The sequence below is a fragment of the Takifugu rubripes genome, chromosome 22 (genome assembly GCF_901000725.2).
Source record: "Takifugu rubripes chromosome 22, fTakRub1.2, whole genome shotgun sequence".
Taxonomy (NCBI): domain Eukaryota; kingdom Metazoa; phylum Chordata; class Actinopteri; order Tetraodontiformes; family Tetraodontidae; genus Takifugu; species Takifugu rubripes.
Genome location: NC_042306.1, coordinates 12,277,933 through 12,300,271, shown reverse-complemented (window position 1 = coordinate 12,300,271; position 22,339 = coordinate 12,277,933). Strand labels below are relative to the sequence as shown.

The 22,339-nt window shown below is 44.9% G+C and overlaps 1 protein-coding gene across 1 annotated transcript; it reads left to right on the top strand.

The window, feature by feature from the left end:
• The first annotated feature begins 42 nt into the window (after positions 1–42).
• On the top strand, positions 43–20,662 carry dnah3 (dynein axonemal heavy chain 3). Its single transcript, XM_029831152.1, has 62 exons — positions 43–427; positions 1,972–2,001; positions 2,148–2,198; positions 2,290–2,516; positions 2,596–2,728; positions 2,804–2,993; positions 3,078–3,273; positions 3,448–3,573; positions 3,698–3,890; positions 3,989–4,141; positions 4,220–4,350; positions 4,508–4,613; positions 4,699–4,877; positions 4,954–5,138; positions 5,235–5,358; positions 5,547–5,700; positions 5,809–5,953; positions 6,067–6,278; positions 6,373–6,464; positions 6,603–6,717; positions 6,822–6,938; positions 7,185–7,364; positions 7,445–7,581; positions 7,693–7,894; positions 8,004–8,096; positions 8,344–8,454; positions 8,550–8,664; positions 8,798–8,996; positions 9,073–9,181; positions 9,259–9,372; positions 9,549–9,725; positions 9,883–9,974; positions 10,087–10,306; positions 10,391–10,525; positions 10,602–10,713; positions 10,813–11,054; positions 11,209–11,309; positions 11,382–11,487; positions 11,585–11,714; positions 11,800–12,024; positions 12,105–12,205; positions 12,278–12,572; positions 12,660–12,839; positions 12,914–13,037; positions 13,122–13,278; positions 13,367–13,510; positions 13,754–14,420; positions 14,497–14,662; positions 14,739–14,955; positions 15,052–15,234; positions 15,328–15,526; positions 15,699–16,212; positions 16,295–17,922; positions 18,012–18,237; positions 18,323–18,567; positions 18,655–18,771; positions 18,905–19,062; positions 19,187–19,354; positions 19,444–19,586; positions 19,672–19,876; positions 19,965–20,102; positions 20,194–20,662. Exons 4-62 carry the CDS (start codon positions 2,440–2,442, stop codon positions 20,545–20,547), a joined length of 11,757 nt encoding a protein of 3,918 aa, XP_029687012.1. The 5' UTR covers positions 43–427; positions 1,972–2,001; positions 2,148–2,198; positions 2,290–2,439; the 3' UTR covers positions 20,548–20,662.
• Positions 20,663–22,339: the final 1,677 nt, after the last annotated feature.

Genomic DNA, 22,339 nt, shown 5'->3' with positions numbered 1-22,339 from the left:
CAAGTGGTACTTAAAGGACTGATTAATCTTGCGCGTATCATTGTTTCCATGGCAACGCAAACATGGCGTCTCTTCTACCAGAGATGGATGGTCCATCTAAAAAGATTTATTACGCTTTTATTATACAAGTAAGTATCGTCAAGTTTATCGTGACAATGAATAAAAGATTTTTGCTCATGAGCAGGGCTTTTTGCTAGCTGTTAGCGTCTAATGGTGTTATCACTCGTTAACTTGAAAATTACCCGCTAAAACTCACACCGGCACTGTCTTACCCGTCATTATTCTTTTTAATGAAAGTATAAGTGTTAGCGCTATATAGTATTTAACCACACTGAATTAAACCTTTTCTATGATTATGTCAAGGTGATGCGGAGGTGATGGAGTGGAACTCGAGACCTGAAGATTCGGGTTGACATAAACGAACAAAGTAAGATGATTAAAATCTCTGATGTTTGATTTCACTCTTTAAAAAGACATGATTTTATCTGGAGTGACTCAGTTTGCCTGATGGCTGAGGAAAAGCTTCTGGACAGGGTGGATCCGGATGGTTTGTGGCCCCCAGGCCTCAGTGGGCTCCAAGGGTTCATGTCAAGGACGGTGTGATCGGCATGTGGGGGGAAGTGGGGTGGGGGTGGGTCCAAACTGGGTCACCACAATTCTAAATCGAATTATTGATGTGTTTGACAGGGAATAATAATATTAACTTATTCATCTCAGGGATGATCAGTCATGGCTGTGAACTCATTCAACGTTGCTTTAACCGGCCCTCAAAGGACTATTTAATCATTCATTAGTCAAATTATCTTTGATCCAAATCAAAATATTATATTGCGACCACTTTTATATTGTACTGTAACTACCCCCTTTGTACTAGTATTGTTAAACCTCAGCCACGCTGCAACTATGGAAAGTACAGAACATGATGTATACTCTGCACCTTTGTACGAACTGCAAGGTGCCCAAAAAATGTCAATCTTTTTATTTCCTGCTGCGTGTAGCAGGATACACAGATAAACACTAGGATAAAGTGTTAAAATAGAAGGAAAAAACCAGGTAATCTCATAATGTACCTGTGTAGTGGGCAGGCAGGTACCTCTCACCCAGGTGATTATGGCTTGGGGGCGTTTTGCTCGCCCTTATATTTTTGGTGCAATATTAGCATTCATTCATTCGAATTTGTTGTTCAATAAAGAAATACAGAGAAAAACCTGTGTGGAGTCTTCTTCTTCTTCATGCCACATTGGATCACGTCAGGGTCACCAATCCTCCCGGGGGAGAGGTACCTGCGTGGCTGCCGCACCGGCGTTAATTTGGGCTGTGTCGTAGGTTTTTGTGCGTATGAGGTGGGGGTCGTGAACATATATGGAGGCCAGAAGTTTTCAGTGAGGTTTAGGTCTTGTGGGGCCGACTTTGATCTGGTGGTCCTTCATCCATACCTTGAACATCCTAGCTGTGTGGCATGGAGCATTCTCCTCCTGGAAACACCAGTAGAGGTGGGTGGACAATGCGAGGCAATGAGTTCTCCAGAATAACTTGGCTAACCTGGCTTGAATCATGCGTCCCTGCCCAACCACAGCCTGGCTGAAGCATCACCGCATCGTCCTCTTCAATGCTGCCCTTCAATCTTTTCAATGATCAAAGGTCAAAGGAGCTTCACTATTTAATCTGTCAATGGCAAAAGTTTAAATGAGCTTTCATCAGTAGCAACAAACTATATTACGTACGTTATACAACAATTAGCCGTGTTTATTAAGAGTATCGATAAAGCAAGTTCGGTCCACAACTATGGAAAGAGACACAGAATACGATGCGGTAAGTTACTGAGAGCCGGCACTTGATTCTCTGCACCTCCGGAAGAACTGCGAGGTGCACAAAATGTGTCAGTCATGCTGCGCGTAGCAGGATGCACAGGTGTCAGGGTAGGGGAGTTGAGCAGCAAACCCTAATATTGTTTCTTCTAATCCTCTGCAGAGTTATGACGACTCCAGCAGCGACAGTGAGGTACGAGTATCAGTCTCTGCATAGCCATTATGGATTAGAGGGTTTGGGCCCCTCAGATACCTTGATGAAATTAATAAAATGATCTGCCCGTGTCAGCAATAATGTTCTTCCCAGCAATTATTTCTATTCTGTTTGAACATCTCCAGATCGAGGATGAGTCCATCTGTAGCACGTGTCTGCCCTCAGAGCTGTATCAGGTATTTGCTGTGACGCTGCGCTATAGAGATCCAATACATTCACATATGATGAATTTGGAATGAGACTGCTTTTCCTGTCGGTTTCCTTCAGAGAGTCTCGCAGCACACTCTCTACCCACACATCCTGCAGCTCAGTTCTGGCCAGTGTTTAGCTCCTTACATCGAGCTGTTTACCAGCAGGAGTCCCGCCGATTACATTGGTAAAAACTACCGATTGGTGGCCCAGGAGATTAAAACTGAAATGCCGAGACGACGCACACCTTCTCGGATGGCTAGCGTCCCATCTGAACAGCAGCAAATGGTTTCACCAAGGATGAGGTCATTGGACTGTCACAGGAGAATTTTAGGATGAATATTGTGGGGGGAGGTTTGCAGCACTTTGTGCTTTGTTTTTAAGGCGAAGCCAAGCAGAAAGAAGAGCCGCTATGAGCAGTCCGCCCATGACTCCTGAGGAGCAACTGCGTAAGATGAAAGCCCGGGAAGAAAAACAGAGAAAAATGCAGACTGAACCCAGTAATAAAGACCGGGAGGTGAGTAAGCAGTTTGCCATGAACTTTCAGTTGGCCTGCAGGATCCTGGTTTGACCTTTGGCTTTGTTTGCACAGAGGTACATGCATTACATCAAACAGATTATCCCCATCTCCGAACTGCCCCCGCCCACGCGCCAACAAATGATGAACATCCGGCGCCTCTTGCCTCCTGACATTGAAAGTAACCAGCAGCTTCAGCTCATCAAGCAAAATTTGGAGGCCAAGGTCGTAGTCTATTATTACTTCAGCTTCAGAAAGAGCATAGGTATGAGAAATGCCAAAGGGGTTACCGCCCTTTTGTTCTATTTCATCATTACGTTCGACTTCCTGGATTTTGTTCTTCTTTTAGTTGACTATGTCCTGCTGGACCCTTCTGAACGCAGGCGACTGGCTGTTTACAATGTCCCCACGCCCTTTCCCAAAAGAGTCATCCATGCACCCGTGCCTTGGGAATCTGGGTACAAGGAGAGTTGCGCGTGGATAAAAAATCACCTCTTTGCCGTTTCTGCAATGACGATCGTCCTGCAGAACATTTGGCTAAAAAGGTAATGTAAAAAAAAAAAAATCTGCCAGGATGAAATCAGTATTTTTTTACAGTTCATCCCACCTCTGTTCTTTTTATTCAGTGGAATTCAGTTTTTGAGAGTAGACTCGCATAGACTGGACTCTCAATTGGTATTACGTAATAGGATAAATAACAAATTGATATGTTTTTTTAGATTCTCATCCTTGAGATTTGTCAATGTCAGTGACTTTTCATCTGCCGGCCTCCCCCTCATCCCCTCACATTTCGAGGCATTTGTCCGGAGACAGTGCCAAGCCACAAGAGAGGAACTGGTCAACAAGTGAGTTAGACACTTTAAATCAGCACCTGTCTTTTACTTGTTTAAAAAAAATGGTTATAATGCAACTATTATAGAGATTAAAATTGATCTGATGGAATTTAAAGATGCTTATCTTGAATTTTAGGTGGGTACCTCAGTGTGCGGCTCTCCTCGAGAAATATAGCAGCAGTTGGCGTCAGTGCATACCACAGACAGCAGAGGCTCCCGTATACGTCCTGGAGTTCTTTAGCTGGGTGTCATCTCTCATGTCACTGCAGCTCCGAACGCTGGTCCTAGACTCACTGAATGACTTATTCGATTTCATCTGCAAGTATAAGGTCTGAATAAACACTTTAGCTTGTTCTTAACATGGAAGCAGTGTTGAGAAAGTAAGAGGATGGGCTTTAAACTGCTGCTGTTGCCCCCTGTCCTGCAGGAAGACAGCGACATCATCAAACCTCAGATGCTGCTGGTTGAGTTGGAAGTGAAGGAACCTCACATTGAATTCAGTCCCAGTTTCAAGGAATGTTGGGAGGTTATTAACAGATCGTTCATGGAAATCATCAATGCATCGGAGAACATTCCCAAAGTATAATTGATTGCAATTATTGTTCTTTCTATTTCACTCGAGCCGGTCACTAGAGCCATTTTGGTTTCACTCGTACAGGTGGAATGTATCTTGTATGAGGACATTGAGAACTTGTCCATCCGCACTGTCCATCACAGTGAGGTGGTTGTCAGAGAACTGATTAAAAAAACCAAAGATGTTTTCGACAAAAGCACCGAGGGGCCTATGAGGTAAGAACTGGGGTGATTAGACTGGTGTTGGCTAATGGAGAGCATTTTTGGTTTAGCCCTTTATTTGATTCATCCTCAACCAGCTATTTTTAGTTTAACTTGAATCAGCTGCAGGGACTTTGTTAAACGATTCCTATGTATTCTGCCTCATTTTTAGGTATTTGGATGTCTATGAAAAATACAGTGGTTTAATAGACCTCACAGCAAATGAGCAAATATCTACATTTCTGAGCGAGACGCACTCAATGGAAGAATTCACTGTGGTATTTTACCTTTGCTCCAAAGCCTTTTTTCAACTTGGAACGTTTCTCTGATTTGTTTGCTGAGATCTTTGTATCCTTCTCCTAGAACATCAAGCCGTTCAATGAGCTGTGCCAGCAGATTGCTTATTTACAGACGTTAGTGCCCCTCTCCATGTTTTGTCTGAATGCTGGCAAGCTGAATATTGAGCTGCGGGACCGTGCAGAGGGCCTGAAGAACACGTTGATCACCTTCCAAACGGAAGAAAACCGAGCCCTAAACGAAGGGTAACGAGATTTCATGGAGCAACAGCAGACCTGGTTTAAGTGTTAGTATAGCTGAATGTCTGCTTTTCTTGTCCAGGATCTGTCGAAAGTATGACGAGATCACCGAGACCATCAGCAGCATCCCAGAAAATACAAAGCAACTGGTGACACTCGACAAGTTCATAGTCAAGACCACTGAAGACACTATTTTCAAGTTAATAGATGAAATTAAGATAGCGATATTTCGACTCCGCTTCTTGATGGATTGTGCAATTCTATCCTGTATGTCTAACATTTCGCTTTACATCCACTTACAAACATTTAAATACCAAATGAGCACTGAGGAAGTTTTTGCTTTCCATCTCTCCTTTCCTCAAGTGGATGATGTAAAGTTAAACGCTTGTGTGTTTGCGTGGCCGAAAAAGATCTTGAAGAAGCTTGAAGAAAATAAGGTTCGTTTAGTCATCACCAGAGAACAAACTGAAGAACATATTAAACAACGGTAAGCAAATATTAACCCTTCTGCATTGTGTTTGTTGGAATGATGTCCACTAACTTTGCATTTATTGATCAACGCCCCACTTTTAGTTCAGATTGTCCCTTATCGTCAGCTCGCCAGCTGCTCCGTATTCATCCGGAACCCCAGCTAGTGCTTTCCTAACCTTGACACCTGCTATTTCACTCCCTCAGGATAGCGGACCTTAATGAGAACATGCAGAAGTTGAGCAAACTCATAGAGTCGATGGAGAAGAAGGAGCTGATAAGCATTGAGGAGTTGAACATAAACGTGGGAACGATCAATGAAATCAATCTCAAACTGAAGGAATATCTCGAAGAGATAGAGGTGACATTCATCCCCCTGCGTGGGGGTAGAAGCGCTCCTTGTAACGCCGTATATGTTGACCTGTATCAAGGATTCATTGTTTTGTGGGGGGGGAACTATTTACCTTAGGACATCAACAATGAGCAGAGTTTGCTGGAAAAGGGGAAAACCAGTTTCCCAATGATCCAAACCCTGATCGCTGACAAGATGCCACATGAACAACTCTGGACCACAGCACTGAACTTTAATAACATGTCAGACGTCTGGATGCGAGGTAGATGTATACGCTTTATCCTTTTCATGTTGCGACGAGGTTTTCAAAGCTCAACCTTTCTCACATACAACCCCCCCCCCCCCCCCCCCCCCCCCCCATCATTTAACCCGCAGGTCCTTTCAAAAATCTGGATTCCGAGGCCATCAACGATGACTTGGACGTCATGTGGAAAACCCTGCACAAGCTGGGCAGGACTTTCTCTAACCTGCCTGGGCCTCAACTCGTGGCCAAAAGCTTTCGGGCCAAGGTAGAACAATTCAAGCTGCACATGCCCGTCCTCTCAACCATCAGTAACCCAGGACTCAAAGAGCGCCACTGGCAGCAGGTCAGCCGACAGGGTTTTCATTCTGTAGATTATAGTAGATATGATGTCCACTCTGTCCTGTCCATCTGATGTGATTTGCTTTTTTAACATGCAGATCAGCAGCATCGTGGGCACTGAACTCAAACCAGGCGACAAGTGTTCGCTCAGTGACATGTTGGAAGCGGGACTTTCGGATTATTCTCACAAGTACGCCTAAAATATTAGAAAAACGACATATTTAGAATGAAAAATTAAGAGGGGAAAAAGGATCTTGATTTTTTTGTTAAGTATACATTTGCAAGGCTGAAGACATGGTAGTGAAACTCTTGTTTAACTTTGCAATAGATTGGAAGAGATTGGAGCTCTGGCCGGTAAAGAATACACGCTGGAGAGGAACATGAACAAGATGATGGAGGAATGGGCTGATCTCCGCTTCACTTTCACTCAGTACAGAGACACGGTAAGACAGACGCATGGCTGTTACCTCTTCCAAACAGCACACGTATCGTCAGCATACACTCACCCGTCCCACCTCCTGTTTTATGCATCCGTGGTGCGTTTTAGGATACCAGCACGGTGTCGGCTGTGGACGATATCCAGGTTCTGCTTGATGACCACATCATTAAAGTCCAGACAATGCGAAGTTCTCCTTTCATTAAGCCAATTGAAACTGAATGCAAGGTAGGACTTGACAAAACACAAACACTCTTGATTCCCACAAGAATGGATGAAAGCACAGAAACCAAAACTACGGATGACTGTTTTTTTTAAGCTAACTTTAAACTGAATAACTTTTTTGTGTTCTTTGCGATTATTTTTAATTGATTTTTCCTGCAGAATTTCAAGTTTGCCGTATTCCTCTGAAGTCCGGTGAATATCGGAGCCACAATGCTTTTCTAAATTTTGGTATAATCATCTTTTCTCTAGCAATGGGAGGAACGGCTGGTGTCCATACAGGATATCCTAGACGCGTTGATTAAGTGCCAACTGACTTGGCTCTACCTGGAGCCCATCTTTAGCTCTGAGGACATCATTGCCCAGATGCCTGTGGAGGGAGGCAAGTTTGGCATCGTGGACGGCTACTGGAAGAACATCATGGCTGAAGCGGTAGGATCCCTCTGGATACACATGGTGGTCTTCTGTAATTACTCCGAAATTTGTCCCATCATGACGTTTGTTTGCTTCAGGTAATCGATACACGCGTGCTGGTTGTCACAAACCAGCCCAGGATGCTAGAACGGCTGCTGGAGTCTAATGAACTTTTAGAGGAAATCCACAAGGGTCTGAACATCTACCTGGAGAAGAAGCGTCTCTATTTTCCAAGGTGTTTATGATTAACTGAAGTCATACGAGAGTATGATTCAATGTAATAATCATGTCTAAGTTTTCTAAGGCCATCAACAAACGCCTTATCGCATCTCCTTTCAATCTCTAGGTTCTTTTTCTTGTCCAACGACGAGCTGCTGCAAATCCTGTCGCAGACCAAAGACCCACTCTGTGTGCAGCCCCACCTCAAGAAGTGCTTTGAGGGCATTGCCAAACTGGAGTTCACTGAGGAGATGGCGATCACAGGGATGATCAGCTCGGAGAAAGAGACGATGCCCTTCATAGAAAACATCTATCCCGCTGACTCTAAGGTACGTCACAGAACACAGATTTACCGACTTTATTGTTAACAACATCTTTTGTGCTGAGCAAATTTACAGAGTGGTTGACGTACACTCAAAAGTCGATCGTGTCTTTAAGGGTATGGTGGAGAAATGGCTTCTGCAGGTGGAGAAGTTGATGTTGAGCAGCGTTCGCGATGTCATCCATCAGGGATTGCTTAACTATACAGAGGTACACAACACAAGCTATTTATAATGTTTCCAACACTTTTCACTGGAATTGTCAGTAGATACGTTGAAACAATTCTGGAATATTTTATGGACAATGTACTGATATAGCATCTAGATATCATTTCTTTTAAGAATGTCTATGAGTTATCTTCTGCAGTAATATCAAATATTTAGGACTGGGCTCTTCTTTTTGTTGTAGACATAAACTATGTAAAAATCAAACTGTATTGTGTGATATTTGTGTTTAGGTGCCGAGGAAGGAGTGGGTGTTGCTGTGGCCCGGGCAAGTTGTCATTTGCGCCTCCTCTGTATTTTGGACCACGGAAGTATCGGAGGCCATCCAGGCCAACTCTCTGCCTGTGCGCTATTTTCTTTTTACTGTTTTTCTTTTAACTACCAGAATTAGGCGCAAAGATTAATGACTGATGGATTTATGTCGACTCCCATTTCCAAGGCCTATGTGGAAAAATGCAACAATCAGATTGCTGATATTGTCCAGGTGGTCCGTGGAAATTTGCCAGCAGGTGCAAGGATGACCATCGGCGCTCTCATCGTGATAGACGTTCATGGTAATGTAGCCCGCATTTTCACAATGACGACTACTATCACCCGTCATCGTACAGTTGTACAACTAAGAAGTGTTATACTGTAAAAAAGAATATAACTTGTCACCCTAGTAAATCCATTTCTGTCCTCTCCCAGCTCGCGATGTGGTTGCACAGCTGTCAGAGGAGGGCGTCTGCTCATTAAATGACTTTAAATGGCTTTCACAACTGCAATATTTCTGGAGGGACGACGATGTAATGTTACGAATGATCACTACCACCTTGAAGTACGGTTATGAATATCTGGGCAATTCACCCCGTCTGGTGATCACACCACTTACTGACCGATGCTACAGGTAACCATTCAATTCCAACATTCCATCTATCGGCTTTAAAACTGTCCTTTGACCCAATTATTTTGTGCTGCACTAGAACTCTGATGGGAGCCCTGAAGTTGACTTTGGGAGGGGCTCCGGAGGGTCCTGCTGGTACTGGAAAGACTGAAACCACTAAAGATCTGGCAAAGGCTTTGGCTAAACAGGTGCCCATTTTAAGGCATAAAAACAACTCTTTGAATTGCGTTTTTGTGAAAATCACTAATCATGGGTTTGTTTGTAGTGTGTGGTGTTTAACTGCTCTGATGGCCTGGACTACAAGGCCATGAGTAAGTTCTTCAAAGGTCTGGCTCAGTCCGGGGCTTGGGCATGCTTTGACGAGTTCAACCGTATTGAGGTGAGCAAATTATTTGGCACTTTCCTCTTTTCGTGTCTACTCCCATAATTTGTCCATCTATTTCATATTATAAGTAAAATTAGTATCCTTTGCACAAATTCTGTGCTTGTATAAACAGTGATTGCATGTGTTTGATCCGGATGACTGGTTTTGATACAACATGGCGTGTGCTACAGGTGGAGGTGCTGTCTGTGGTGGCCCAGCAGGTCCTGTGTATACAGCGGGCCATTGGTCGCAATCTGAAGACCTTCTTGTTTGAGGGGACAGAATTGTCTCTCAACCCGACCTGCTCTGTTTTCATCACCATGAATCCTGGTTATGCTGGGAGAGCTGAGCTCCCAGACAACCTGAAGGTAAGTACTACCCCATCTATGAAAGGTCACATGGTCATGGTGCCAGTGCCATAACTACCGCTCCAGGACCTTTCAGTTACAATATAATGATGGAAAGAATTTGTAAAGTCAGAATGAGACTAGAATTGGATGACTGATCGATGATATCTGGTTCTAGGCTCTTTTCCGTACAGTGGCTATGATGGTGCCAGACTATTGTCTCATCGGAGAAATCTCATTATACTCCATGGGCTTTATTGAATCGCGCAGGTACCGTATGTGTGAAGGTTGCCTTGATGAAATGTCTCCAAATCCCAGGTTTGGCTTTTGGCTCTGACTGCCGTTCAGTATCACTCACACCAAGTTTTTAAAATCCCAACAGTCTGGCCCAGAAAATCGTGGCTACGTACCGTTTGTGCTCCGAGCAGCTGTCTTCTCAGCACCACTATGACTACGGTATGCGAGCTGTCAAGTCTGTGCTGACTGCAGCAGGAAACCTAAGGCTCAAGTACCCAAATGAGAATGAAAGCGTGCTGTTGCTTAGAGCCCTGATGGATGTCAACATGGCCAAGTTTCTGCCACAGGATGTTCCATTGTTCGAGGTGACATAGCTAAAGAAACCAAATCACTTTTCATTTGGTACGTCAGGATTCTGAACAAACTCTTGGTAACTCTAATTCCAACAGGGTATAATCTCGGATTTATTTCCCGGAGTGTCCCTTCCAAAACCAGACTATGATCTCCTCCTCAAGGCTATTAATAATAATATCGCCAAGCTCAATCTTCAGTCCGTCTCCTGGTTCATTGGCAAAATTATTCAGGTTGTTATTGAGGAACACTTTCTAAGGTGCTGCAGACTGTTGGAACCGAATGGAGCTCATATTCTGCTTTGTGTAGGTGTACGAGATGATGTTGGTACGTCACGGTTTCATGATCGTCGGAGACCCTCAAGGAGGAAAAACCTGCGCATATAAAGTTCTTTCGGCGGCCCTTACTGACCTTTCTAAGGGTATGCATTTTACTATTTAAATGCCATTGTTGTTCAGCTTCACTGTAAAAACGATGTGTCTTTTTTAATACCAATATTTGTCATCTTGTCATATTTCAGAAAAACTAATAGAGGAGTTTGCAGTGAATTACTGCGTCATTAATCCCAAGGCCATTCCTATGGGTCAGCTGTATGGCTCCTTTGATCCAGTGAGCTACGAGTGGTCCGATGGCGTACTCGCAACCTCCTTTAGAAATCAGGCCCTCTCTACGTCAGAGAATCGTCAGTGGATCATCTTTGATGGCCCCATTGATGCAGTCTGGATTGAGAACATGAATACTGTTTTAGATGATAACAAAAAGGTAAAGGCGCTTCTGTTTTTTTTTTTGTTTGTTTGTTTTTTGTATGATTTCCTCTTGCCAGCCACAGGATTATTGTAGTCTGTGCTATTCAGTTAAAATGTATGGTAAATTTATGGCATTTAAAAAAAAATCATGTTCCTCCCTTGTGTGCTAGCTTTGTCTGATGAGCGGTGAGATCATTCAGATGAGCTCAAAAATGAGCTTGATTTTTGAAACGGCCGACCTAGAACAAGCTTCTCCAGCTACAGTCAGCAGGTAAGCTACAAAGCCTGGAGCAGCAATTGAGCAGTAGAGGAACTATGGTTGAATGTATTGAACTTTCCAAAGGTGTGGGATGATCTACATGGAGCCACTGCAGCTTGGCTGGCATCCGCTCCGAGATTCTTACATCAAGACCCTGCCTGCTAATCTAAGGGGCAAACAGAAAGAAATGGTGGGATTACTTGTGGCTTTTCAAAATACCTTTTTACCCACACACTGCATGTGCTGGATTTAACGTGCATTTTTGTCTTTTGTATTTTCTAACACAGATTAAGGGCATGTTTGACTGGCTAGTTCAGCCCAGTTTAGATTTCGTAGAGGGCCAGTGTCGCTTTGTTATTAAAACCTCCCCCATTCACTTGACTTCCAGCCTAATGAAGTTGTATACCTGTCTCATAAGTAAGTGGGGATCTTTCTTTTTTTTTTTTACCTCGACAGCTACCAGAATACATATATTTATGTTTTTTGTTACATTCTTTCCTAGATGTAGATGACATCACTTCAACAAGTTCCAATGACGAAGAAGTCACCGAGTGGCTAAAGTCTCTATTCTTGTTTGCGGCCGTCTGGAGTCTGGGTGGGACTATCGCTGGCGATTGTCGCGCCAAATTTGATGAATTCTTTCGTGCTCTCATCGGAGGCAAAAACCCGCAGTACCCAGTGCCCAAGGCCATCACAATTAATAGGAGCCACGTATTCCCTGAGAAAGGTGGCGAGCCCTCATAAATATAGATATACTTGCAATTTATTTGTTACTTGTAGTGGCTAATTTTACCTACTTTTGTGCAGGCACTGTTTATGACTACTACTACCTGACTGAATCAGGAGAGTGGAATAATTGGACTGAATCCATCAGTAATGAAGAAAGCAAAATTGCAGATGGGGCCAATGTAAGTGTGTTTTGTAGGAACAATGATGCTGGAATAGTTGCACTTTTTTAAGACTCGTTATATCCTCATCAGGTGGGAGATCTCATTATCCCAACCATGGAGACTGCACGTCAGAAGTTTTTCTTGCATACCTATTTGGAGCAGGAGGTTCCAATGCTTTTTGTGGGACCCACTGGCACAGGAAAATCTGTCATCAATAAAAGCTTCTTAGTAAAGCTTCCTAAAGACAAGTACACTCCAAACTGTATCGACTTCTCAGCACGAACCGCATCGACACAGATTCAAGAAATCATCATGGCCAAACTGGACAGAAGGAGAAAGGGTGTATTTGGGCCCCCTGTTGGAAAGAAGTGTATTATTTATGTTGGTAAGTGGATGCTAACACAGCAGGATGAGCACGCACATAGAAAAATACTTGACTGCCGTTTGAATGCTACGGTTCTCGATTATATAGATGATCTTAACATGCCGGCTAAAGAGGTGTATGGTGCTCAACCCCCAATTGAGCTGTTGAGACAGTGGATTGATCACCGTCACTGGTATGACAAGAAGGACACCTCCAAATTGAACATAATCGACGTGCTGTTTATATCTGCCATGGGGCCTCCTGGAGGTGGAAAGAATGATATTACAGGTACTGCTAAAGTCATCATGTCTTTCTTTTAATCAAAAGCACCGCTGTATTTAATAAACTGTTTGCAATGTCAGGTCGCTTCACTCGTCACTTGAACGTCATCTCCATCAATTCCTTCGATGATCAAACGCTGACCAAGATATTCTGCTCCATCACCGATTGGCACTTCAGCAAGGGCTTCGACATGTCTTTTTCCAGGTGGATTGTCAAATGTCCTGTGTAATATATCATACATTAATTGTCATCATAAGAAAGGGTTAATGTGTTTTCTCCTGTATCCAGTCTGGGGCAAAGCATGGTCCAAGCCACCATGGCAGTCTATAAGGATTCCATAGACCACTTCCTTCCAACCCCATCCAAGTCCCATTACATTTTTAACCTGCGGGATTTCGCTCGAGTGATCCGCGGCGCGCTTCTCGTGCCACACACACATTTGCAGGTATTTGTAGAGTTGATCTTTAAATGTTTACGACGTTTGTCCTGGGCTGCTCGATCTTCTCCTTATGCACGTTTGCCCCTTAAAACAGGAGGGAGACAAGCTGATTCGCCTCTGGGTCCACGAGGTCTACCGCGTGTTTTCTGACAGGTTCATCGAAGACAAAGACAAGGAGGCTTTCTTTGATATTGTCAAGGAGAGAACCAGAACCTTCTTTCAGAAGAGTATGGACGAGGTAAACGCAAGCGGCAACATCTAAAGCCGAATTTTGTTACGGCTTATGTTGATTTGATATGATGATTTGTCTATCACGCAGATTTTTTGCAGTCTCGCGATAAGAAATAAGAAATCTGAGGCTTATGATTTCATTTGGTTATAAAACCTTAGTTTCGTAAGCTTATTGTCATTGGACTCAGTTTATTAGGTCTCAAAAACCTCCATCTTGTGTTTAACTGCACTGATTTTTTTTTTCATTTAGCTCCTTGGCCATCTTAACCCAGACGGACAGGTGGAGGACGAAGACATCCGTAGCTTGTTTTTTGGAGACTACTCCAATCCCGATGCCGACATTAGGGCGTACGACGAGATTAGAGACCTGTCGTCTTTGCAATCTGCAATGGAGCAATACCTGGACGAGTACAACAGCACAAGCAAGGCACCGATGCCTCTTGTGATGTGCAAGTATTGCATTGAACACGTCTCCCGCATTTGCCGTGTGCTGAAACAAGACAACGGCCACCTCTTGCTCGTGGGCATTGGTGGTTCAGGGCGTCAGAGCGCCACCAAGCTAGCAACTTTCATCACTGATTACACCCTATTCCAGATTGAGTTGACCAAGAATTACAGCATGGCAGACTGGCGGGAAGATCTGAAGACCCTCATGACTAAATCGGGCGTTGAAGGGAAAAGTATGGTGTTCCTGTTCACTGATAGTCAGATTAAGGACGAGGCCATGGTAGAAGATATCAACATGCTGCTCAACACTGGCGACGTGCCCAACATTTTTCCTGCGGACGAACGGGGTGAAGTCATAGAGAAAATGCAGGAGATTGCCAGAATAGAGTGCAGAAATATCGACGCCACCCCACTGTCAATGTACAACTTCTTCATTGACCGGGTGAAGATGAACCTTCATATTGTGTTGGGTAGGCGCTCCTACAGATACGTTCATCACATTTTCCACCCAGTTTTGTTTTCTAACCTAAATTGTTGTTTCCAAAGCCATGAGTCCAATTGGTGATGCATTCAGGAACCGCCTCAGGATGTTCCCCTCCCTTATCAATTGCTGCACTATTGATTGGTTTCATGCCTGGCCAAATGATGCTTTGGAGATGGTGGCCCACAAGTTTCTAGAGGACGTGGAAATGGACGATCGCGTCAGACTGGAGTAAGGAGAGACAGGTGGATACATGGATTGATGGATTTTCAGGACATTGTTGACGTATTGTTCTGTGTCACAACAGGGTGGTGGAGATGTGCAAAACATTTCAAACCACGGCCAGAGATATGTCTGAAAGGTACTACTCCAGATTAAGAAGACACAACTATGTGACACCAACCTCCTACCTGGAGCTTATCCTCACCTTTAAGTCACTCCTCAATGTTAAGAGGAATGAAGTGGCTATGGCAAAAGAGCGTTACGTGGTTGGTCTGGAGAAACTTGAGTTTGCTACCTCTCAGGTGACGCATCACTCCGGACAGCATTACACAGAATATTACACAAAATATTGTTTACTTTCATCTTTTTTTGTAATAACATTCTTTTCTTGTCTACAGGTATCAGTGATGCAGGAAGAGCTTACAGCCTTGCAGCCGGAGCTCATCCAGACCTCAGCTGAGACAGACAAAATGATGGTGACGATAGAGGCTGAAACGGTGGACGTGGATGCTAAGAAAGAACTGGTGTCCGCCGACGAGAAGGTCGCTAACGAAGCAGCAGCTGCTGCCCAACTCATCAAGGTACGGATGTCTTGGTATTTTCACCACAAAACAACCTGGTGTCTGGCTTTAAGAAATGTTAAATGAGAAATACATAAATGATTTCTCTTGCAGGATGACTGTGAGGGAGACCTGGCAGAAGCTATGCCTGCGTTGGAGGCTGCCTTATCCGCCCTGGACACCTTAAAACCCTCAGACATTACGCTGTTAAAGTCTATGCAGAACCCTCCAGCACTAGTCAAACTGGTCTTGGAGTCCATCTGCATCATGAAAGGCATCAAACCAGAGAGAAAGCAAGATGCTAAAGGATCTGGTAAGATCACAGCCTCAAAAGAGACTTTATTAATCCCACAAGGGGGAAATTCAGTTCTTTTTACACACAATGTGTTTTAAGGATTTCAGGGGTCATCGCTGTCATTAGAGTAGATTAAGCTAGAGGCCCGATCTACTCAGACTTGAATGACATTATCATATATGATTTGCAGGTAAGATGGTCGAAGACTACTGGGGCCCATCAAAGAAACTTCTTGGAGACCTGAAGCTTTTGGACAGCCTCAAAACCTATGACAAAGACAACATCCCCCCCCCATACATGAAGAAAATTAGAGATAACTATATAAACAACCCCGACTTTCAGCCCTCCATTATTACAAAAGTCTCGTCGGCTTGTGAGGGTCTTTGTAGCTGGGTGCGAGCAATGGAGGTGTACGATAGGGTCGCCAAGGTGGTGGCCCCCAAGAAGGAGAGGCTGAAGATGGCCGAGGACGAACTCGCTGCCCAGATGAAAATGTTGGATGTTAAAAGAGGTGAATTGAAAGAGGTTGAAGACAAACTCCAAGTCCTGAACGATGATTTGACTGCCATGAATAACAAGAAGCAAGAGCTGGAGAACAACATTGAATGGTGTTCTCAGAAGCTGATCAGGGCAGAGAAGTTGATCGGAGGACTGGGCGGAGAGAAGCACAGGTGGACGGATGCTGCCAAGCAGCTGCAGATCAGGTAATTGGAGTGAAGTCAGCCTAGATTTGCTTAAAGGTTGTTGCGGAGCATCTGTATTTTATTAATTATATCTTTTCTTCAGGTACGACAACCTGACTGGCGACATCCTCCTCTGCTCTGGAACTGTCTCTTACCTCGGGGCATTTCCAGTCGATTACCGTACGGAGTGCCAGGAGCAGTGGCATGCTGAGTGCCAGAGAAAGGAAATCCCCTGTTCCGGTGACTTCACCCTGAGCTCCACTTTGGGTAACCAGGTGGCCATCAGGTCGTGGCAGATTGCTGGTCTGCCAGTGGACTCCTACTCCACAGACAATGGAATCACTGTGTTTAACTCCCGCCGGTGGCCCCTGATGATTGACCCTCAAGGTCAAGCCAACCGGTGGATCAAAAACATGGAGAAGTCCAACCATCTGGTCACTATCAAACTAACCGATGCCGATTATGTGAGGAAGCTGGAGAACTGCATCCCGGCTGGAACGCCCGTCCTCTTAGAGAACGTTGGCGAGGAACTCGACCCAGTGATTGAACCCGTGTTGATGAAGCTGACTTTCAAACAACAGGGTACAGAATACATGAAGATCGGGGACAATATTGTGGAATACAACCGGAACTTTTTCTTTTACATGACCACACGGCTGAGAAACCCTCACTACCTTCCAGAGGTGGCTGTCAAAGTCTGTCTTTTGAACTTCATGATCACGCCGCAAGGTTTGCAGGATCAGCTGCTGGGGATCGTGGCAGCTAAAGAGAAGCCTGAGTTGGAAGAGAAAAAGCATCAGCTCATCTTAGAGAGCGCTGACAACAACAAGCAACTGAAGGAAATCGAGGACCGCATCTTGCACGTGCTCTCCTCTTCTGAGGGCAGCATCCTGGAGAATGAAACCGCCATTGAAATATTGTCGTCCTCTAAAACCCTCTCCATCGAGATCTCGGAGAAGCAGAAAATCGCCAGCGTGACCGAGGAAGAGATCGATGACACTCGAATGGGTTACCGTCCCGTGGCCGAGCACTCCGCCATTCTGTTCTTCTGTATTTCGGAGCTGGCCAACATCGAGCCAATGTACCAGTACTCCTTGACCTGGTTCGTCAACCTCTACATGAACTCTATTGCCAACAGCGAGCCGAGCGACGACCTGGACCAGAGACTCTTCAACATCGTGGATCACTTCACCCTCAGCATCTACAAAAACGTGTGTCGTTCCCTCTTTGAGAAGGACAAGCTGCTGTTCTCCCTGCTGCTCACTGTCGGCATCATGCAGGGCAAGGGTCAGATCGATGAGCAAGTCTGGCGTTTCCTCCTGACGGGCGGAATAGCCTTAGATAACCCCTACCCCAACCCTGCTCCAGAGTGGCTTTCCATTAAATCCTGGTCTGAAATTGTCCGGGCGTCCAACCTTCCGAAGCTCGGCGGCTTCTTCCAGCACGTCCAAGACAACATCGCCAAGTGGAAGCTCTTCTATGATTCTGGAAAGCCCCACGAGGAGATCCTACCTGATGAGTGGAGCAAGCTCGAGGGGATGGACAGAATGGTAGTGATCCGCTGCTTCAGGCCAGATAAACTCATCCCAGCGGTGCAGGATTTTGTGGTGGCCAATAAGGGACAGGCGTACATTGAACCGCCCAACTTTGACCTGGCTGGGACGTACAACGACTCCAACTGCTGCTCGCCCCTCATCTTTGTGTTGTCGCCGGGAACAGATCCAACCGCAGGTGATGAATCGCAATTTTCAATGTATGTGGATGCATTTATTGTTGAGTTGGGCGTGTGTTTATTCACTTATGTATTATTTTAACTCCAGGCCTGTTAAAGTTTGCTGATGATCTGAACATGGGGGGCAACAAGACCCAAACCATTTCTCTGGGACAAGGTCAAGGACCAATAGCGTCGGACATGATTGACAAAGCAATCAGGAAGGGGACCTGGGTGGTGCTACAGAACTGTCACTTGGCCACCAGCTGGATGCCCGCTCTGGAGAGGATCTGCGAGGAGACCATCGTCCCAGGGAACACCCACCGCAGCTTCAGGTAACCACTGCAGCAAATGATCACTTTGACGAGACGTTCCTATTAACCAACAAGAGTTAACCCGCCTGTTCTCGCCCCACTGCAGGTTGTGGTTAACCAGTTATCCGTCCCCACATTTCCCAGTCAGTATTTTGCAGAACGGGTTGAAAATGACCAACGAGCCTCCCAAAGGACTGAGAGCAAACCTGCTGAGCTCTTATGTCAGCCACCCCATCTCTGACCCCGACTTCTTTGAGTGCTGCACTAAACCGGTTTATTGGCAGAAATTCCTCTTCGGGCTGTCTTTTTTCCACGCTTTAGTGCAAGAAAGAAGGAACTTTGGACCACTAGGTGAGAACCACCAAGTTTACACTGATGATTACTGTAGTATACACTGTACTGGAACTTTATAGTCGTTTGGGATTTTGTTTTTGCCAGGCTGGAATATCCCCTATGAATTTAATGAGTCAGACTTGAAGATCAGTATGAGGCAGATCCAGATGTTTCTGGATGATTATGACGAGGTTCAGCTGGAGGCCCTTACCTACCTCACAGGTAAAAAAACAAAACCCAGCAGAGGCGTTTTCATTGTTTTTGCATCATGAAACGAATATTCCGAGTTTACGTTGTTTGTTAGATAAGCGGCTCAACGTGTTCTGGAGTGATTTCCATTTTAATCTCTCTTCAGGCGAGTGCAACTATGGTGGGAGGGTGACAGATGATAAGGACAGGCGTCTGCTGATGTCGCTGCTGTCCATCTTCTACAGTCGAGACCTGGTTGAAAAGGACTGCTACGAGCTGTGTGAGGGAGGCCTGTATTATGTCCCAGCTCACAGCCCACATCAGGTAGTCCCAAAGTAGCTTCTTCCCAGCCAATGCCTCCTTCCAAATGTACCATCAACAGTGCTGGGTCAGCATATATATATAAGGCGAATGTCACTTTATCCTATTATTGTTCTTTTTATTTCAGGAATATGTTAAATACCTTCGGAAGCTTCCGATATGCGCCGATCCATGCGTGTTCGGACTTCACAGCAACGCCGACATCACGAAGGACAACCAGGAGACCAATCAGCTCCTGAACGGAGTCCTGCTCACGCTTCCCAGACAGACTTCGGGCGGCGGGAAGTCTCCTCAGGTTGGAGTTGGCCACAGTGTCTGTAGAAATGTCTCCGCGTGGTCCCAGAGGGAACGTGTTCAGTCACTTTGTGCTTGTTTGCTTCGCAGCAAGTCGTAGAGGAGCTTGCAGAGGACATCCTGTCCAAACTTCCTCAAAATTTTGACCTTCAGGAAGTGGTGGAAAAATATCCAGTCAAGTATGAAGAGTCCATGAATACGGTTTTGAGGCAAGAAATCATTCGTTTTAACAGGTAATGAAAACTTGGACCGATGAGAGGCTTATTCTTTTAATCAGATAAGATTTACAGTCATTTTCTTTTTCTCTTCCCTCAACAGACTTATTATCGTGGTGCGTGTCAGCATGGTGAACATCTGCAAAGCTTTGAGGGGTCAGATTGTTATGTCTTCAGAACTTGAAGATGTCTATAATAGCATGCTCGTGGGCAAAATACCCACTATATGGGCAGCCAAGTCTTACCCCTCTCTCAAGCCTTTTGGAAGCTATGTGGCCGACCTCTTTGCCAGGCTGGACTTCCTCCAAGTAAGAATCTATGATGTGTTACGTCTCCTGTAGACTGCGATAACCACACATCTGTGTTTGTATGATTGACTCTACAATCTTTTCACAGAAATGGATAGATAATGATGCACCCACCACCTTCTGGATTTCTGGATTCTACTTTCCCCAGTCCTTCCTCACTGGAGTGGCCCAGAACTTTGCCAGGAAGTACCAAATCCCCATCGACTTTCTCGGCTTTGAATATGAGGCGCGCACTACTGACACGCTCTGCTAGCTTTCAGGCTTTGGTGAGTCATTTAGCAAGAGCTGGATGATATTCACTCACTATTTTGTTGCAGGTGACCAAAGAAGAGAGCAGCATGGATGAAAAGCCGGAGGACGGGGCCTACGTTACGGGTCTGTTCATTGAGGGGGCACGCTGGGACAGAGAGAACATGGTTATTGGAGAGTCACTTCCCAAAATCCTCTTCGACCCACTGCCCATCATGAAGCTCAAACCGGGAGAAATGGCCCAGTTTAAACACGAGGACATTTATGTTTGTCCTGTTTACAAGACCAGTGCTCGCAGGGGGACCCTGTCCACCACTGGCCACTCCACCAACTACGTCATGTCCATTGAGTTACCTTCTGACAAGCCACAGAAACACTGGATCAACCGCGGGGTGGCGTGCCTCTGCCAACTGGATGACTAAAAATAGATGACAACGTTCCATTGATCACTAGAATATTAGCTCGTCGCTATAGATCAGCCGTTGTGGAGTGCAGATAAAACTGTTTCATGTCTTGAATAAAGTGATATCAAATGAACTCTGCAGCAGAAGCGTGTAACCAGGATGGAGGGGTGTAAGGTTCAGGCAGGGGTCAGGATAAGAAAGCATTTAATGACATTATTTTTAAGCTGATACTTCTTAATCTGAGATTTGAGGTTTGAGAGTTTGGTTTATAAATGTATTTATTTTTGTCTCCAAGTCCCACTGTTATCTTCGTTCAGCCCCCCACACCAGATGTGCACACGTCTCCCATTAACACCTTTATTCATTTGGGCAGGGAAAAAAAGATCCACAATTAAAACAAGTCCATTTTTATTTAAGTTGTCAGTCTTCCTACACTAAATCTCATGGCAGATTTTTAAAAGTCTCCTCGCTCCTCCCTGGCGACCCAACACCTTTAAGATTTAAGGCATAAGTGTGACCAGTATGAATATCCCAGCTCCAACTTTAAGTCCGTGGTCTTATTATAGTGAGCTTGTGAAAGCGCGTGGATTAGTCCAGAGAGAGGAGCAGACACCTGTGCTCGTGGTCGCACTCCTTAAAGGAACACTCAACACTAATTCTTGGCTTGGAATTCTTTAATCTCTGCTTTGTGTTCCGGATTTATGAAAATAGCCGAGTTCGAACTGGGGAATCGTTACAGACGAGTGTCTGACGCGGCCAACATTATCTAGAAATGAAGTGTAAAGTTGAAATTGAGTCAAAGTCTTGATGTGAAGTGTAAATCGTCTCCCACCACTTTCCGATTGCAAGAATCAGAACTTCCCTCTTTATCTGACAATAAAAACCTCTTTATAAAACACTTAAATGTGGTTTGAACGGACTCAGGTCCAGAACTATTACACGCTGAAAGTCTTATAAAATAAATAAAATGTTAATATAAGTCTGGATTTAAACCAGAATGGATGACCCATTTTGTAAGGTTTGTGTATTTTTGGACTAAAGTTACAAATGTAAGAAGATGCAGCCAGACCACGTAAGATCGTGCGCACATGTCTTAACCTTTAGTCTCGGGAGGTTAATCCTCCTCAGGCCACCGGAGAACACCTCTCATAGACCAGCAGGACTATCACAGGACCATCTACAGGTCTAAAAGAGGCTCTCATCAGGTGTCAGAAAAACCCTTAAAATGGTTCCTTAAACACAACACGCGCTCATATCGGTGCCTGGACAGATTTTTTAATGAGTCCTGGGTCGGGACCAGTTGGACAGAGATGTTTCAGGGTAAATGTGAAGCCAGTTGGTGACCTGTCAGGTAGGTTTTGCTCTTTGCCTTCTCTGACCCGGTTAAAGATGAAACCCGCGGCCTCTTTTCATCCACTCAGGAGGATTAAGTGCTTTATCTGGCAAGACTACTCCCTCCTCACATCTTAGGAATCATGTGTAGACACACAGAGAGCACATTTTAAAAATTCTTCCAAACGGATCCCTTTGCTGTCAATGAGGATTCTGACTCTCTCTTTTTGAAGTCCTGTTATCTCTCTCGGACCCTTTCTGTTCATGAGTGTGCAAAGCCGTTTATCGGGCGGGGGGCTAGAGACCATTTCAGGCAGGATTAGCTAATATTATCGGAGTTTTACCCTCCTGAGTGAGCTGACGTCAGCATACCTGTGCGTCAGCGTTGCTGCTGGGCCCCAGTTCAGGTGACAGGACGGCAGCAAAATCAACAAACAGCCATGGATGCAAGACCTGCATGGCTGAGTGCACGATAAAT